The sequence below is a fragment of the Schistocerca nitens genome, chromosome 5 (assembly GCF_023898315.1).
Source record: "Schistocerca nitens isolate TAMUIC-IGC-003100 chromosome 5, iqSchNite1.1, whole genome shotgun sequence".
Lineage (NCBI taxonomy): Eukaryota > Metazoa > Arthropoda > Insecta > Orthoptera > Acrididae > Schistocerca > Schistocerca nitens.
The window spans coordinates 522,725,996-522,744,898 of NC_064618.1; the positions used below are offsets into that span (position 1 = coordinate 522,725,996).

The following is an 18,903-nucleotide window of genomic DNA, read 5'->3' on the forward strand; positions in this document are numbered from 1 at the left end:
ATCTTGATATTCACGGGTGTCCCTTATGATGATCTGAAACTTAAAGCTGTCATCAACACATAGGAACTGTTGTAAACAAAGTCATATTGGACTGTTTAACTGAGTTACCTAGCCAATGTAGGGGAACAAACATTATGATGTGGACTCTGATCCACAGTGTTTCACAGCAAGTCAACACTTATGACATTAACAAATCATTTCCATAGGTGAAAGAAGCAATAAGTGCCAGAAAAAAATCTTAGTGCTCATTTTAATCAATTAGCTTATTACATGGCATTTTCCAGCTCATTATTTCTCCCAATATTACATCTGTAAAAGTAATAAAATTTGTCTGTCATGTAAAAATAACCTCCTTTTATTGATAAGTTTTAAAAGTTTATATACAGTAGGGGATGACAGTAACGGTCCTCTTTTTCAATTATTCTTGCACCAGCTCATTTCAGTCCTCGTCTCCAGTAATCCCTAAAGATGGCAGATCATCAAAACTCCTCCCAATCAGCTTAGTGTTGCAAAAAGTTTCCTTTTCACATTGATGTCAGTTCTTTTTGATTATTTTTACATGACACTCCCTGTGCATTCAGAGAGGTGAAATGTCATTGTAAGTGTCAGCAACCAGCCTTGCAATACCAAAAACAGAGGATTTGATGCTAATATTGTTAACTTTTGATTATTTTCAAATGTCACCTGCGTACTATGTCCACATATACATCAAAAAGCCAAAAACAGCTCAGATCACAATTAATGAAAATATGCACTAGGCCATTGTTTAATACATAATGCTCAAATGCCCATCTACATTTTCAAGCAGCTGTATGTAGTAAATTTATGCTCTCTCTAACTGGCAAGTTGAGCCAGCCAATAGGCCAGGGGTATGGGTGGGCATACGAAGCTCAATAGGATCATATTTAGTTTAGTGTTTGTGACTGAAAGGGAATAACATGCTACAACTGAAGTGCCCAGTAGCAAAAAAATTGTATGTTTATTAAGTCCAGTAGCTGGAATATGATATTAAGATTTTTGGAGACATGAGTTGCACTACTTGGCTCAAGCTTCTAGTCCATGGGTGAGGCCTTGGTTGGTGGTGAGTGTAGGTTACTCGATGATGGATGCTGTCTGTGGAGGCCACAGGCAGTGATGAGGATGGTGTGTAGTTCGTGGAGCCTTGGTCAGTGGTAAGTGGTTGGTACTTTAGGCCTTGGCCAGTGGTGAGCCCTCATTGCTCAAGGATGGGTGTAGTCTATGTACACTGTGGTGAGAGCCCCCTCATTGGCTCAATGAGAACTCTGATTGAGGAATCGCTATGTGTGGTCAGCGTATGCCTGGAGTGAAGAATGAGAAAGATGGCTGTAAAGTTATTTGGTGGCAACTGGAAGAACCACCTGGTGAGGTACATGACTCACAGACTCAAGACAGTGCTATAATGGCAGCACAGTTTGTGGCGATGTTTATGCCTCTGGTGGCGAGGCTGGCACCATAGGGCATTGATGACTGCTTTATGTTCAGTTGTGAGCAATCCATTGTGTGTTTGATGTTCAGAGGAAAGAGCTGTGAGCATGCAGGAAATGCAGCAAACCATGGTACACGACTGTATGATTGATGGCTCTACATAGGCGATAGCCAGGGGCTGTGGCACTTATTAAAGCCCTGTCGTGTTTGCACTATGCTGGAGAGTGATGAAGGCTTTATCTCTGCTTTCCTTATTGACAAACTTTCATCTTTTTCGTGATACATTTCTATTAGAATGTTTCTTTGTAATACATGTTAACATACAGGGTGGTGCACGATAAGTCACCTGATTGAATTTTAATCCTACAAGTATACTATTAGGGCAATAGCTGTCAGATTGTGTGCTCAACTTTATGCAGTTCATGGAAATTACACCATATTTCATTGCGAGTCATCGCTTCTGTTGTGAGTCCACCATTTCAGTTTGCCACGATGACAGACAAAGGATGGTTGACTGTCGCACAAAAGACAAAGATTGTGTTACTGTTCGTGGCAACGAACAGTGTTACATTGACACAGGGAAGGTTTCATGCTCATTTCAGCACACAGTGGGCTCCCAGCACACAGACAGAAAGCAGATTACATCAAAAATTTGAAGTTACTGGGTCTGTTTTGGAGTGTCAGCAGCCACATGCACATACCGTATGTTCACTGCAAAAAATTGAAGCAGTTTGAGTGGCTTTGACTCATAGTCCAAGTAAATCAACAAGAAGAGCCAGTGCCAAGTTGGGAATTTCATGCCAATCTGTACAAAGAATTATATTCTTAATTTTAAGTACCTTGCTTTAAATACATTATTTCCAGTGAATTTACTTTATTTATTTCAGTCAAGAAGGCCTACCTGAGATGATGAATAATAAATTATGATTGCTAATCCTCCAGTTATGATTGTAATCTTTTTGAAACATCTCTAACGTTTCATTCTGCACTTCTTAGAGAAAATAAAACAAAAACTAAAGCTAATAAATGTAATTAGGACCTACTTATTCCTTTTGTTGTTCATGTTTTTAAAAATTAAGGAATAGACTTATGTTATGAAATTTTATGTTTAACTATGATGTAAAAATCATGAATGAGGAAAATTACCTTTGACTGAAAAATAATGTTGCAACAGCTATGATCTAAATTGTATCGAATGAATCATTAATGAAAGTGTATCGCATGTTTTAAAACTGGAAGTGCATTAGACATTAAAAAAAAAACACACACACTTGGTATCAGACAGTTTCTATTGAAAAGTTAGCCCATTTCTTTGCATCTGAAACAGTTTTTGTGTAAGTTGTTCTGCAGTTATTTAGAAAATCAGAGAAAAGCAGTTGATTATGAGGATGTATATGGACAGTTGTATTGTTAGAGTAATGGAGGATGGTAAGATATGTTTGTTGGGTAGACAGAAATGTTGCAAAGATATTAACTGCACAGAAAGTTGTTTTATCAGTCACTGGAAGGAAATAAAGTAATAATGAATATTTTGTGACAAATGAAAATTTATGTCATACCAGTACTCAAAAAGGAAAAAAATCAGAGTTTGACAGCTTGTTCACCATTTCCAAATAGTTTCCACTAATATTTCATACCAGTAGATTGCCACTGATTCCATCCCACTGACTCATGTTTAATTTCACCAAGTTTAATTCTAGTTGATTAAAGATGACATTTGTTGCACTGTATTCTTGTGCCACAGGAGTTTGCCGTAACAGCGTCGTGTTAATTCTGACCATATCTTTTACTGGGTGTCCAGGAATTTGAATTTAAATTTTGTCCCATTTCATCATATGACAGTTGGCAGCTGTGGTTTTTTTATGTTTGTTATCTGTGATCCTTCCCATTAGTAGCCTGATAGCTTTCGTGTGGTGAGCATTGCTGCTTGATGTTTGTTTTCATCATGGAGCAGATGCCCACTGAGCAACATATCCATGTGATAGAAAGTTACTACAAAAACAGTGAAAGTGTTACAGCAGCAGTTCGTGAATAGCATGTGACAGACATAATGATGCTCTAACCGAATCATCAGTTCAGAAGTTGATCCATAAGTTTGAGACCATGGGTTCTGTTTCAAATGTCAAGAAAACAGGATGACCACGTTCCGTTCAAACACAAGAAAACATTGCTGTTGCACATGTCACTGTGACTGTAAGCCCCAGAAAATCAGTTTGCCGACAAGCTCACCAAGTTCACTGTAGAAGTCCTTTCAAAAGATCTGAAAATGCATGTGTACAAGAGTCAACTTACACAAGAGTTGAAGCCTGCAGATCATGGTAAGAGACATCGATTTGCTCGATGGGTCTTGGCTCGATAGGTGGAGAATGAGGACTTAAAAAATCACTCAGATGAGGTGCACTTGGGTACGTCAATAATCAGAACTGCAGAATTTGTGGTAATGGAAATATGCGAGTTACTGTGGAAGATGAGATGCATCTACAATGCACAACTGTTTAGTGTGGATTCTGGGCAGGAGGAGTGATCAAGCTGTACTTTTTTAAAAATGGTGAGGGAGCTGCTGTCACCGTGAACAGTGATCATTACCAAAATGTGCTTTCTGATTGACTTTTCCCTCATATTGGAGAAAATGATGATTTTAAGTTTCAAAAAGATGGTGTGACATGTCACACATTCCGTGAAACAATTGTTCTTCTGAATGAAAAGTTTCCTCAAAAAATTATCTCTCTGCATGACAACCAGGAATGGCCTGCCAAATCATGCAATATTATGCCTTGTTACATTTTTTGATGGGGATTTGTGAAATCAAAAGCGTACATGAGCAAACCACAAACAGTGCATCAGCTGAAGCATGAAATTAAAAGGGTTGTTAATGACATCCCACCAGATGTTTGTGAATGCATCACCGAGAACGTCAGTGAATGCGTTGCTTGTTGCTGTGTAGCCTTGGGTGGTTGTATGGAGGATGTAATTTTTCATTCATAAATGGGAGAAATTACTTAATGCTTAATGTGTTAGTAAAATAAGAGAAAAAAAGTAAATCCAATAAATTTTGTATGTTCTATACCACTTTAATATTCATTCCTACTTCCTGGGTACCGTATAGAATACATAGTGTTATTTCATAGCTGTCTTTCAATTTTTATATGAATGACAACTCTAAAAGAAGAAGCCAACAGTACCTACATTCATTTTTAATGAAAAGAATGAGAACAATATAAGAAAGTGGTTGATGTCACTGTAGTAAGGTTTATAATCTCAGATACACTTTATACAAAATGTTGTGTACAGTGAAGTGACAAGTTAACTAGATATAAATTAAGTTAGTGTGTTACTAATATGTCAGTTGTGTCTTCGATACCATACAGAATTGCACTGGCAAATAATTTAACTGTATTAAGTGTATTACAGAGTCACCACTTGTATAGCAGAAAATGATGTCCTTAGGCTTTGGGTCTGTCGTATATATTCCATCAGTGGTGTTTACATTATTTGTTGATGAGTCTGCATATCATCTTGTACAATAAAATGCCATAAAAATGACATTTACTCAGAACTCTTGATGTCATCTTGGAAATGAAATTAAGACAGTAATTGATTTGTTTCACTGTGTATTGACATACACTTGTATTCTACATATTGTGTGTCAGTGAAAGTTCAGCATATTATAATAAATTAACTGCTTGTACTGACACATCATAAAATTACTTGGAATTGTAGGACAACAGATAAAAAAAAACATGGTCATAACTTTTTCTTATCTTCTTGTCTGAGCTGCTAGAGATGTTGGTCATGTGTGCATGAGGTGTGCTTGCTTGCTTGTGTGTGTGTGTGTGTATGTGTGTGTGTGTGTGTGTGTGTGTGTGTGTGTGTTTCTGATGAAGGCTGTGGCCAAAAGCTAATGTGTAAGTGTCTTTTAGTTGTGCCTGTCTTCAGCTGAATGTGTGGTTAAGTAGCAGTCCTTACATTGTTGATATTCCATCCAGGAGTTTCTATTGTTTGATTTTAACTTTTTCTTATACTTCATATGATTATTTTTTATTGTTCATGTCATGACAATAAATTATATTTTGTATTTGTAATAAATAAAATATGAATTGATGTGAAAACGAAGACTTGGATAGTCATTTTCTATAAATTCCTATTTCATTATTTTTATATTTTATTCTCTGCTCAATAACAATTTTTTATTATTTAATTTGTTACAGAATTGGAAACGTTATGTGAAATTCAAATTGGTGTACCACACATGTATCTCTCTACTGTACCATGGTCAGCAGGCAGAAGAACAGCAGAAAATGGGTGAACGAGTTACTTTTTACCAAGCAGCAGCAGAGAAATTAGAAGAAGCTGTCAGACTTTCAAAAGGAATGGATAATATTGAGGTATGTGATATATATTAAAGTGTCAACAATATTATGAAAAGGACAGATTGCTACTCACCAGCAACAGAGACGTGGTCATTGTGTGTGTGTGTGTGTGTGTGTGTGTGTGTGTGTGTGTGTGTGTGTGTGCCTACTTCACAAAAGGCCCTTTTGCTGAAAGGTAAAATGTATAGCAATCTTTTTATTGTACTTGTCTGTGACTCAGCATCTCCTCTACATGGTGAGTAGTAGTCTATCCTGGCTTTGGTTCAATGAGTGATAAACTATGTAAATATAGAAGACATCTCAAACATCAACATGTAGTGAGAGTATACAGCAGGTGCGATATAATAGAGGTGTGATGTAGTAAGGAACAATAATAATGCTTATGAGCATGATCATTTACAGTAAAACATACACATCTGTTCTGCTTGGAAGCTAAGAGTGCGCTAAAGCCTTTGGTCAAGTCACAGATATTCCACTTAACATACATCAGTGATGTACATCACAGTGGATGTACCCACAAACAGTTATTTTTTTTCAATATGTCTTCATGAACTGATAAATGGTATGTCTGACCTAGTTATTTTATGCTTGTTGCAAAGTGTCAGCTTCAAGAGTTTTTCTTCCACTTACCACATTTGCAATGTGTCTGATAAATTATTAACCTACGAGAAGAGTAACCTATCATTAAAGCTTAAGGAATGCCCAGTAGACATGTATAAATGTAAATATTCCATATATTGCAAAGGTAGGCAGTAGCCACTTGCTTTCTGAGTCTTGTCTTCACTACTTGTGGGTCTCTCTCACCTTCCGCAACACAATACCTCATCCTCCCCAATGAAGGAAGTCATAGTTTTTGAAGGTAACATAGTGTGTCCCTTTTACTTGTACTTTTATATATGTCTATTTGTTTATTTTTTAAGCCATGTGATCTGATAGTACTCAGTGTATTACAAATGTTGGAGGAAATTTGCTAACATTGTTAACATATATTGTGGGTAGATTATGGTATCATAATACATTGCAACATAAAAGTTGTATGAACATTCTTATAGAATATAAATACTTTAGGATTAAAATAGACCACCCTCCAAACAGCAGACTCATTGAGTTGACAGGTACATACAAAAGAGAGAAAATTTGCTAGCTTTTGGAGTTATCCTTTGATGAGCTAGAGTAACACAAAACACACACACACACACACACACACACACACACACACACACACACATGTGCACCTACATGGTGCTGACTAGTACATTGCAAAAGATTGACCAAATGATGTTCACTGCATAGTCCATGTTTTACACTTAAACATTACCAGCAAGATTACTTTTCTAGGTATTCTTTTACAGAGTAAAAACAGTGTTACAGCAAGTAGGACTTCACGGCTTTACTGAATTGAATGTTAACTTCAGTTGACTGCATATATGGGGGAAGGTTCTTGAACAGCTGGAGGCCCATGTGGAATACTCCCTTTTGACAAAGTTCAGTGTTTGTATATAATACATACAGATTTGAGTTTATTCTGGTGCTGTGTTTGTGTATTCCACTATTTTTCTTGAGTTGGATTTAGTTGGCACTATGGCATTATTTAAAAATTTACAGTCTTAAGAATGTATAGACAGAGCAGTGGTACGATATCCAGCTTCATGAAGATGAGTTTGTTAGAGTTTGCTTCCATTAATGATCCTCATACCTCTCTTCTGGATTCTGAAAGTGCTCAGGGCAGTCGTAGAATTTCCCCAGAATATCACCTGATATTTTAGGTGGACCTGTATTTACGTGTAGTATGTACTTGTTATTGTTTTCTGGCTATCACATTATTTCAGCACATTCAGTGCGTAGCAGCCAGTATTTATTCTGGTATTTACTTTCTCAGTGTGTTTATTCTCTTTCAGGTTATTTTTTAAAGAGTAAAAGTTCACGGAAACTGTCTTTTTAGTTTTGTTGATTAATCGTTGATTGTAGCCCCAGCTGCTGAGGTGTTCAGTAGCCAAGTTCACAATTTGCTGAACTGCATTTGTGTTCTCCCCTTTGAGGAGTACAGTTGTGTCATGTGCAAATATTATAGTTGTGTGTTCATTTACATTCAGGTTCAGGTCATTAATATACAGTAGGAATAGCAGAGATCCCAATACTGTGGCACTCCCTGTTTAACAGTTTTAGTACTAGGTGGGATTTCAGTTATTGAACTGGGTTGTTAGTGTATTTTGTGCTGACTTTCTGTGTGTGATTGCTTAAAAATGAGTTAGTCAATTTGTTTGGATGCTCTCTGATACTATACTGTTCAATTTTTTCCAGCAATATTTTGTGTCCACTGTGTCAAAAATCTTTTTTGGGTTGTATGTATGTAACAGATCTAGTATCATATTAACACAGTCATATACTACCGTTTCTGTAAATTTATTGTTTTTATACCCATGTTGGGATAAACCCAGTAATTTTTTTTATCTATGAAGCCAGTCAGTTTATTATGTCTTTTTTTGAAAACAGGGATTGCTTTCGATAGTTTCAGTGCTTCTGTTAAAGTACCTGCCAGGAAAGACCAGTACAGAGATGAGTTAGTGGTTCAGCAATATTACACACACAACCTTTGATGATAGTTGCTGGAATACCATCTATTCCAGCTTAATAAGAATTTTTCAACTCTCTGATGGCTTTTGCAACATCCTGTATAATGATTGCAGTAATAAATATTTACTCTGTATGTGTGTGTTTTTTCTGGTTTGCTGGTTCATGTTTTGTGTTTGGATTATTGTTCACCAATTTTTTGGCAATGCTCAAAAAGAATTTGTTAATTATGTTCTTCACAGCTTCAGAGTTAGATATCAATTCATTGTTGTGTTTAATTTCCATATTTGTGCATATAATTTTGTTTGCCCCTCTTTCGCTTTTCATAATATTCCATTTTGCTTTTATTTTTTTGTTTGAATTGTCTGTCAGCAGTATTATACATTTTGGTTTCCAAAGGTAATAAATGGTCATCAGTTCTTCTCATAATTTGTTGGTTTTCTGTTTTTTTCTTTTCTTAGTGTTTTAAGCATTTATGTTGTCATGGGACAGGTGCTGAATAACTGCTATATCTTAAATAAACTATTTTTTCTTACACAGGCAATAAATGGAGCCTTAACATTCACATATGAGGTTGTGGAAGGAAAGAAAAGGGCAGCGAAAAATGAAAATGAGATTATGTATCGTGAAGAGGTCCCACCCTTCGACATTCTTTCAGAGGTTAAAGGTGCACCTCTTGTAAAAGGCATTATGTTCAATGTTAGTGATCCAGAAATAGCAGGATCTGACATATTTGCTCGTTTAATGCCCATAAAAGCACATGAAGTATCTTCATTATCCAGGTAATATGATGGCATAAAAGTGTGCATTCTGCTTTAAATGAACATAGAGCTCCATAGTTAGTGTTGCTTATATGTCTGTTAAAAAATGCCTTCCATTAATAGCCACTTGGCAATAGAAATACAGTTTTCAGCTGTTGTATTTATTAGCAAACGTACAACTGCACCTGCTTGGAAACAAAGAACTATACGCTTTCTGAAATCTGTACTCACTGATACCAGCATTATACCCACTCAATTTCATTTATTTTCCTTTGGTTTTTAGTCACACAAGTAAAGTCTGTTAGTGTTATAATCCAGTTAAATAAATTAAGAAAGTGGGCTATTAACTTAATCATGCCATGTTTCGAAATGACAGTTATCATATTTCACAATCCATAAGGCTTATCAAATTGATACATTGAAATGAATATGTAGATGCCCCAAATTAATATTGACTGCATCTTTAGTTCATAATGTGAATGGTGGAGCTGCATGCAAAATCTTAATTTATATTCTAGATAGTATATATAATATGTGTCTCTACAGTAGTTTCCTTTATGCCACCAAGTACTGTATATGTTTCTGACAATACTGATTGTGTCAATATCATAAACACACTTCAAATTATGTCCATACTTTCATATGTTACCTCATTTCTCTATTTCTACCATTGCAATACTTCTACCTGGATCAGAATAGTGAAGTGATTGACAGCTAGTTTACAAGACAGCTGTCATAGCAACAGCCAATCAGAGAATGTGCTTGGACTTGCCTTCTATTGTGATCACTACTGTCATATCACACTGCTACCTCAGGCGTCAGTTGCCATTGTCAGCTGCAGACATTTTAAGCTGGTAACATAACACTCAGGATTTGTTTTCATTGTTTGCACTGCTTCACCATGTGCCATGTTTATTTTACACGGTGATGTGTTGTAAACTAATTTGCAAAAGTGAGCAGAAAATTCATAAGGCTATTATCAACCTGCTAAGCGAACCCAATAATACACATTTATGGGCAGCATGTGGATATATCACAACCAGAACCTCTCAGTTGTTGTTGCGTCAACCATATTCTGTACACTGAGAAACCTGAACCAATTATATTGCTCTCTCCCGTCCTTGAATGTTGATCACTTTGTTACTCTGATTGAGGTATACATGATAAACATGCCAATAGTAGTGACTGGATCCTTGACCGACCATTTATCTTGCCTCTGGGTAAATGAACTTCTGACTGTACTTTGGTGGAACTTCTGCAGCTACTCACTCATCCTTTTGGAGGATCCCAGCTGTATGAACTATACTCTTACTGTCTAAATCAGTTATGTAAGCTACCTCCTGTACAGATTAAGATATGTCTTCAAAGGATTGTATCAGAGGATCATAGTCTGACACTTACTTTCCTATACTCATCCCATATTGTATTTCTTTGAGCACTTCCTTTAGAAACTTGATTATTATAGTTCGATTCTAGTGATGTACCATCTGTGTTCAAAACAAATTTAAATGTTCCTGGATATAAATCTGTTGTAGTTGCCTGAAGAGCCATAACTGTGTTACGTATGGAGGCCGAAATGCACGCGTTTTAGCTCACACTGGCTGGCGTGAGAAGGGAAGAACTATACTGACGTGAGGTCTGGAACATGACAAGGAATTAGAATTCAGAAAGCGGACATAATAGTTTGATGCTTAACTTTAATCCATTAATGATGAATGTCACTCTTGACAGTACATGATTCACAATATTATCAGTTCAGAATACATTCTTGAAGAATATGGCGCCTTGCTAGGTCATAGCAAATGATGTAGCTGAAGGCTATGCAAAACTGTCGTCTCTGCAAATGAGAGCGTATGTAGTCAGTGAACCATTGCTAGCAAAGTCGGCTGTACAACTGGGGCGAGTGCTAGGGAGTCTCTCTAGACTAGACCTGCCGTGTGGCAGTGCTCGGTCTGCAATCACTGATAGTGGCGACACGCGGGTCCGACGTATACTAACGGACTGCAGCCGATTTAAAGGCTACCACCTAGCAAGTGTGGTGTCTGGCGGTGACACCACATTCCTCCCTTGCAAATCGGTGGACGGTTGTGGTATAAGGCCCGCCATGGGGAGGACCCCATTTTGACGTATGCGACGAGGTGGGGATCCTAACAACAGGCAAGGCTGTGCCACTCACACCCTGCCTTTCGGACCGCGGGGAGCTAGGGAATGCCTGAAAACCTACTCCAGGGTGCACGCCAACATGCGGTGTATGTGCCCGTAGAGAGACAGGAGGGGCCGAAGGGTCGACCTCCATCGGGCCGGGCACCCGGCGGGCAAAGACGACATATGGTCTGGAGCGGGCAAGAGTTCCATGTCGGAGGACAACTGGTCCCGGGGAGCGATCAGTGGGGCGTGACCCAGGGAGGCGCCCGACGGTTGCAGCGATGCATCCACTGCGGGCGTCACCGGCGGGAGAACAGGCGGCGGTGGCGGCGGTGTTGCGTCGCCATGGGGCAAAATGGAAGGCAGCGTCGGTAACACCTGGGGCTGAGGCGAGCCAGTAGATGGGTCCCCAGGGCGCTGACCGGACGGCACCGTCGCTGAAAGCAGACGGGGAGCGGCAGATCCCGTGTGACGACAGAGGCGCAGCTGATTGAGATGCCGGCGCACCTCACCAGAGGCCCCCAAAATCACATACATAGTGCGTCCAAGGCAGCGAAGAATGCGCCCTTCGAGCCAACGCCGTGAACCTCGATAGTCGCGGAAGTAGACAACGTCGCCTGGGGCAAAAGCAGGTGTCTGCCGCTGCACAGGAACCTGATACAGCGGATGTAGCAAAGACATCAAGGTGTGATGATGGCGACCGTGGAGCAACTCAGCCGGCGATCGACCATCTCGGCGCTGAGAGCGATATGAGGACAAAAAGAGCAATAACGCGTCCTCCTGCGAATGCGACTCTTTCAACTTCAACATCCATGACTTGAAAGTCCTGATCAATTGTTCAGCGGCACCGTTTGACTGTGGCGAAAATGGCACGGACGTCAGATGTTGAATACCATTGGCCTTGCAGAGTGACTGAAATTCTGCGGACATGAATTGTGGGCCATTGTCGGAAACAATTGTCTGTGGAAGACCTTCAATGCAAAAGATAGCATATAATGCGTGGATGGTGGCAGATAATGTCGTGGAAGACATCCGGACAACAAAAGGAAAATTACTGAATGAATCCATCACAACCAACCATCGAGCATTCCAGAATGGACCAGCAAAATCAATGTGTAAGCGTTGCCAAGGGAAAGTGGCTTTTGGCCATGCAAAGAATTTCCGCGGTGGTGCTGATTGTTGTTCGGCACACACCATGCAAGAAGAGCACATATTCGTAATCACGGCATCGATTCCGAACCAAGTACAGTGCTGACGAGCAAGTTGTTTCGTTCTCACTGTACCCCAATGTCCTTGGTGGAGAAGCTTTAAGACAGAGGACTGTATCGAACGTGGGACCACGACCCTGGACTGATCATATCAGAATGCAAAAGCAAAACACCACGTCGAACAAAAAGTCTCTCCTTGTGAGCAAAAAATCGGCGAACCAACGGGTTCCCGATCCGTGACTTTGACAAGGGCCATTGCATAGCAAAAAAACGCAGAATGGTAGCAAGGACAGGGTCGGCAGCTGTGGATGTAGCTACACACCAAAAATCAATTGGAAACAATTTGACCACGTCATCGGTTTCCGAATCAATGAACATGCAAGCAAGTTCGGAGGAATCGAATGCCCTATCCTCAGCAACAGGCAAATGGGACAACGCATCGGCGTTTCCATGCTTAGCAGTGGACCGATACAAGATATCGTAGCTTTAATGCAAGAGGAAAATAGACCAGCGAATGAATTTCTGCACTGTACATTGAGGTACAGGCTCGTTTGGATGAAAAAGTGATGTCAAAGGTTTGTGGTCTGTGATTATGGTAAAGTGACGACCGTATAAGAAGTCATGAAACTTTGTAACACCAAATACGAGAGCCAATGCTTCTTTCTCGATCTGTGAATAATTTCGTTGCGCATACGAGAGCAATTTGGACGCAAAGGCAATAGGGCGATCGTGCGATCCATCTTTGTGCGCAAGCACAACACCAATCCTGAAATCTGATGCATTCACCATCAGTCAACAAAAGGGGCTTCTGGGGATCGAATGGCGTAAGGCAAGTATTGGAAAGCAATGCCGATTTCAACTGGCGAAAGGCGCGTTCGCATTCCGTCGTCCAGATGAACGGAACACCTTTATGGCGTAAGCGATGAAGCGGAGCTGAAATGGAAGAGGCATGCAGCAAATATCTGTGACAATAGTTGATTTTTCCCAGCACACTCTGTAGCTGCTTCAAATTCTGCGGCGAAGGTAAGTCTTGTATGGCACGGAGGTGCATGGGACTGGGATGTATGCCTTGGGCATTGAGTACATGTCCCAGGAATGGCAAGTCACTAGCAAAAAACACACATTTGTCCTTCTGTAAGCGAAGACCATTTTGTCGCAAGACCTGAAGTAATGTTCTGAGATTGGCTAAATGTTCTTCTTCCGTCTTTCCGGAGATCACAATATCGTCCAGATAGTTTGCTGCACTAGGGACCGACGCACAAACAGTTTGTAGATATTGCTGAAACAATGCAGGGGTGGATGCACACCCGAAGGGCAGTAGTTTGAATTGATACAAACCAAGATGCGTGTTAACCACCAAAATGCGCTGGGATTCTTTGTCCACCGGTATTTGCAAGTACGCATCTGCTAGGTTCAACTTCGAAAAATATTTGCCAGGGCACAGTTTGTCAAAAAGATCTTCCGGGCGGGGTAAAGGAAAAGTTGCAGTCACTAGTTGTGGATTCACTGTTGCCTTGAAGTCCGGAAGGTTTTGGCAAAATTACTAAGGGTGATGCCCAGAGAGAAGCCTGCACACATTCAATTACACCTTGTGATTCCAAATCGTGTAATGTTTTTGTGACCTCATTACGCAATGTGTGGGGAACGTTGCGCGCTCTGAAAAATTTCGGTTGCGCATTTACTTTCAGTTCCAAATGTGCTTTATAGTTCTTAGCACAACCGAGGTCCAGTGCAAAAATGTCTGCAAATTCTTCACATAGACAAGAAATACTGTCTGAAGGCACAGTCTGGTTCACTGATAGGACCTGATTTACTATAGACAAGTTAAACAACTGAAGTAAATCGAAACCAAACAAGTTCACTGCAGAAGAAGAATGAAGGACGTAAAATGACACAAGTTTTGTTTGTCCTTTGTATGTTGCAAGAAGGCTGCACTGTCCTAACACAGGGATGTCTTGACCTGAATAGCTAGTTAACGTAACATTTGCGGCACGCAACGGAGGTGTGCCCAGCTGTTTGTAAGTGTCTTGATTGATCAGAGAAACTGTAGCTCCGGTATCGAGCTGGAATGGTATCACTTTGCCATTAATGTCCAAGTCTACAAAAAGTTTATTGTCCTGCTGTCTCATGCAAAGTGAACTGACACTGGTACAAAATCACTTGCGACTTGACGGGAGTTCCGGCGATGTCAACGCACACTATCGGTGGGACGAACACAGTCACTGTTAGAGAGAGTGGCACTGGGCGGAGTGGAATGAATGACATGAATTTCCATGGGCGAAGTTTCGCGAGCCTGAGTATCCTGGGTTCGATTCCAATTCTGGTGAGAAGCAAAGGGCCTGGAATGGTTTTGAGTTTCCGATCTGAGCTTTTTCTGGCAAACACTCTGACATGACCTTTTTTTACAGTAAAAGCAAAGAGCTTGGCGTGACTGGCAATTCTCACGCGAATGTTTAGTAGCGAACTGCAGGCATAATTTGAGCACTGCATTTGCTTGCCAGCGTGGCACATGTGGCTGAGAGCCTGGCTGCAGCGGGGCAACCGCGCGCGAGGGCTGTTTACTGCTCTGTGCAGCTCGCCCGGCGGGCCAGGTAACCCGACGCATGGCTGGCGAAGTTTCAAATGATTCCTGAGCAAAGTCAAGTGTGTCCTGCCGATCCAATATGTCCATCACTTGTTGAAGGAAGGGATTGACTAGTTTCAAAATCTGGTCCCTTATGTTGTTGTTGTTGTGGTCTTCAGTCCTGAGACTGGTTTGATGCAGCTCTCCATGCTACCCTATCCTGTGCAAGTTTCTTCATCTCCCAGTACCTACTGCAACCTACATCCTTGTGAATCTGCTTAGTGTATTCAATCCTTGGTCTCCCTCTACGATTTTTACCCTCCACGCTGCCCTCCAATGCTAAATTTGTGATCCCTTGATGCCTCAGAACATGTCCTACCAACCGGTCTCTTCTTCTCGTCAAGTTGTGCCACAAACTCCTCTTCTCCCCAATTCTATTCAATACCTCCTCATTAGTTATGTGATCTACCCATCTAATCTTCAGCATTCTTCTGTAGCACCACATTTCGAAAGCTTCTATTCTCTTCTTGTCCAGACTATTTATCGTCCATGTTTCACTTCCACACATGGCTACACTCCATACAAATACTTTCAGAAACGACTTCCTGGCACTTAAATCTATACTCGATGTTAACAAATTTCTCTTCTTCAGAAACGCTTTCCTTGCCATTGCCAGTCTACATTTGATATCCTCTCTACTTCGACCATCATCAGTTATTTTACTCCCCAAATAGCAAAACTCCTTTACTACTTTGAGTGTCTCATTTCCTAATCTAATTCCCTCAGCATCACCCAATTTAATTCAACTACATTCCATTATCCTCGTTTTGCTTTTGTTGATGTTCATCTTATATCCTCCTTTCAAGACACTGTCCATTCCGTTCAACTGCTCTTCCAAGTTCTTTGCTGTCTCTGACAGAATTACAATGTCATCGGCAACCTCAACATTTTTATTTCTTCTCCATGGATTTTAATACCTACTCCGAATTTTTCTTTTGTTTCCTTTACTGCTTGCTCAATGTACAGATTGAATAACATCGGGGATAGGCTACAACCCTTTCTCACTCCCTTCCCAACGACTGCTTCCCTTTCATGTCCCTCGACTCTTATAACCGCCATCTGGATTTCTGTACAAATTGTAAATAGCCTTTTGCTCCCTGTATTTTACCCCTGCCACCTTTAGAATTTGAAAGAGAGTGTTCCAGTCAACATTGTCAAAAGCTATTTCTAAGTCTACAAATGCTAGAAACGTAGGTTTGCCTTTCCTTAATCTTTCTTATAAGGTAAGTCGTAAGGTCAGTATTGCCTCACGTGTTCCAATATTTCTACGGAATACAAACTGATCTTCCCTGAGGTCAGCTTCTACCAGTTTTTCCATTCGTCTGTAAAGAATTTGTGTTAGTATTTTGCAGCTGTGACTTATTAAACTGATAGTTCGGTAATTTTCACATCTGTCAACACCTGCTTACTTTGGGATTGGAATTATTATATTCTTCTTGAAGTCTGAGGGTATTACACCTGTCTCATACACCTTGCTCACCAGATGGTAGAGTTTTGTCAGGACTGGCTCTCCCAAGGCTGTCAGTAGTTCTAATGGAATGTTGTCTACTCCCGGGGCCTTGTTTCGACTCAGGTCTTTCAGTGCTCTGTCAAACTCTTCACGCAGTATCGTATCTCCCATTTCATCATCATCATCTACATTCTCTTCCATTTCTATAATATTGTCCTCAAGTACATCGCCCTTGTATAGACCCTCTATATACTCCTTCCATCTTTCTGCTTTCCCTTCTTTGGTTAGAACTGGGTTTCCATCTGAGCTCTTGAAATTCATGCAAGCGGTTCTCTTTTCTCCAAAGGTCTCTTTAATTTTCCTGTAGGCAGTATCTATCTTACCCCTAGTGAGATAAGCCTCTACATCCTTACATTTGTCCTCTAGCCATCCCTGCTTAGCCATTTTGCACTTCCTGTCGATCTCATTTTTGAGACGTTTGTATTCCTTTTTGCCTGCTTCATTTACTACATTTTTATATTTTATCCTTTCATCAATTAAATTCAATATTTCTTCTGTTACCCAAGGATTTCTATTAGCCCTCGTCTTTTTACCTACTTGATCCTCTGCTGCCTTCACTACTTCATCCCTCAGAGCTACCCATTGTTCTTCTACTGTATTTCTTTCCCCCATTCCTGTCAATTGTTCCCTTATGCTCTCCCTGAAACTCTCTGCAACCTCTGGTTCTTTCAGTTTATCCAAGTCCCATCTCCTTAAATTCCCACCTTTTTGCAGTTTCTTCAGTTTCAATCTGCAGTTCATAACCAATAGATTGTGGTCAGAATCCACATCTGCCCCTGGAAATGTCTTACAATTTAAAACCTGGTTCCTAAATCTCTGTCTTACCATTATATAATCTATCTGATACCTATTAGTATCTCCAGGATTCTTCCAGGTATACAACCTTCTTTTATGATTCTTGAACCAAGTGTTAGCTATGATTAAGTTATGCTCTGTGCAAAATTCTACTAGGCGGCTTCCTCTTTCATTTCTTCCCCCCAATCCATATTCACCTACTATGTTTCCTTCTCTCCCTTTTCCTACACTCGAATTCCAGTCACCCATGACTATTAAATTTTCGTCTCCCTTCACCTTATACGAACATCAGAAATGTTCTGTGCAATTGCATCACGTACCATAGTATCTGAATATGGGAGTCCACATTGACACTCGAAAGCACAATCCCTAGTAAGGCCTCGCAAGGTTGCAACCCACTCCCGATTAGTCTGACCTGCCGTACGTTTTGTACGAAAGAAGGTATACCGTTCGCAACTACATTGATTGTTTGAAATATGCATCTAATGCAGACAAAATTTCTTCGTAGGACAGAGTTGCTATGTCATGTCGGGGAAATAATTTGACTGTCACACGGTAGGTTTCACACCAACCAACGACAAAAGAACAGGCTGCCGCTTGTTACCTTGGATTCTGTAGGTGGCGAGATGAAATCCAAATTGGCGTGACCACTCTGTCCAGCTTTCCAGTGCAGCGTCAAAAGGTCTGAATGGCGGTGCAACTGCATGTTGTGGCCGCTTTAGCGGTGGAGCGGCGGCTGCCGCATCGTTTAGCATTGCACGTTGACCCTGAACGATCTGTCCAAGGGCATCCAGTAATGCCTGCGTCTGCTGATTCTGTAAGCGATAAAATTCAGACAGTACATCTGGAGATTGTGGCGAAGCCATGACACAATGAAATCAGGGCAGTATAGATAAAACACCGTTTTTACACTCGTCGCCAATGTTGTAGTTGGCTGAAGAGCCAACACCGTGCTCCGAATGGAGGCCGAAATGCACGTGTTTTAGCTCACGCTGGCTGGCGTGAGAAGGGAAGAACTATACTGACGTGAGGTCTGGAACATGACAAGGAATTAGAATTCAGAAAGCGGACATAATAGTTTGATACTTAACTTTAATCCATTAATGATGAATGTCACTCTTGACGGTACATGATTCACAATATTATCAGTTCAGAATACATTCTTGAAGAATATGGCGCCTTGCTAGGTCGTAGCAAATGATGTAGCTGAAGGCTATGCAAAACTGTCGTCTCTGCAAATGAGAGCGTATGTAGTCAGTGAACCATCGCTAGCACAGTCGGCTGTACAACTGGGGCGAGTGCTAGGGAGTCTCTCTAGACTAGACCTGCCGTGTGGCAGTGCTCGGTCTGCAATCACTGATAGTGGTGACACGTGGGTCCGATGTATACTAACGGACCGCGGCCGATTTAAAGGCTACCACCTAGCAAGTGTGGTGTCTGGCGGTGACACCACATAACCATCATTGAATTTGCA

At 40.6% G+C, this 18,903-nt stretch overlaps 1 protein-coding gene across 1 annotated transcript in view; it reads left to right on the forward strand.

Annotated features, from left to right (window-relative positions):
* The window catches only part of LOC126259705 (tyrosine-protein phosphatase non-receptor type 23-like), a 196,136-nt gene that overhangs the window by 134,266 nt on the left and 42,967 nt on the right, over positions 1 to 18,903 (forward strand). Inside the window, exons 6-7 of the mRNA XM_049956677.1 lie at positions 5,655 to 5,831; positions 8,928 to 9,169. Coding sequence (XP_049812634.1) covers positions 5,655 to 5,831; positions 8,928 to 9,169 — 419 coding nt within the window. The remainder of the gene's footprint in view (positions 1 to 5,654; positions 5,832 to 8,927; positions 9,170 to 18,903) is intronic.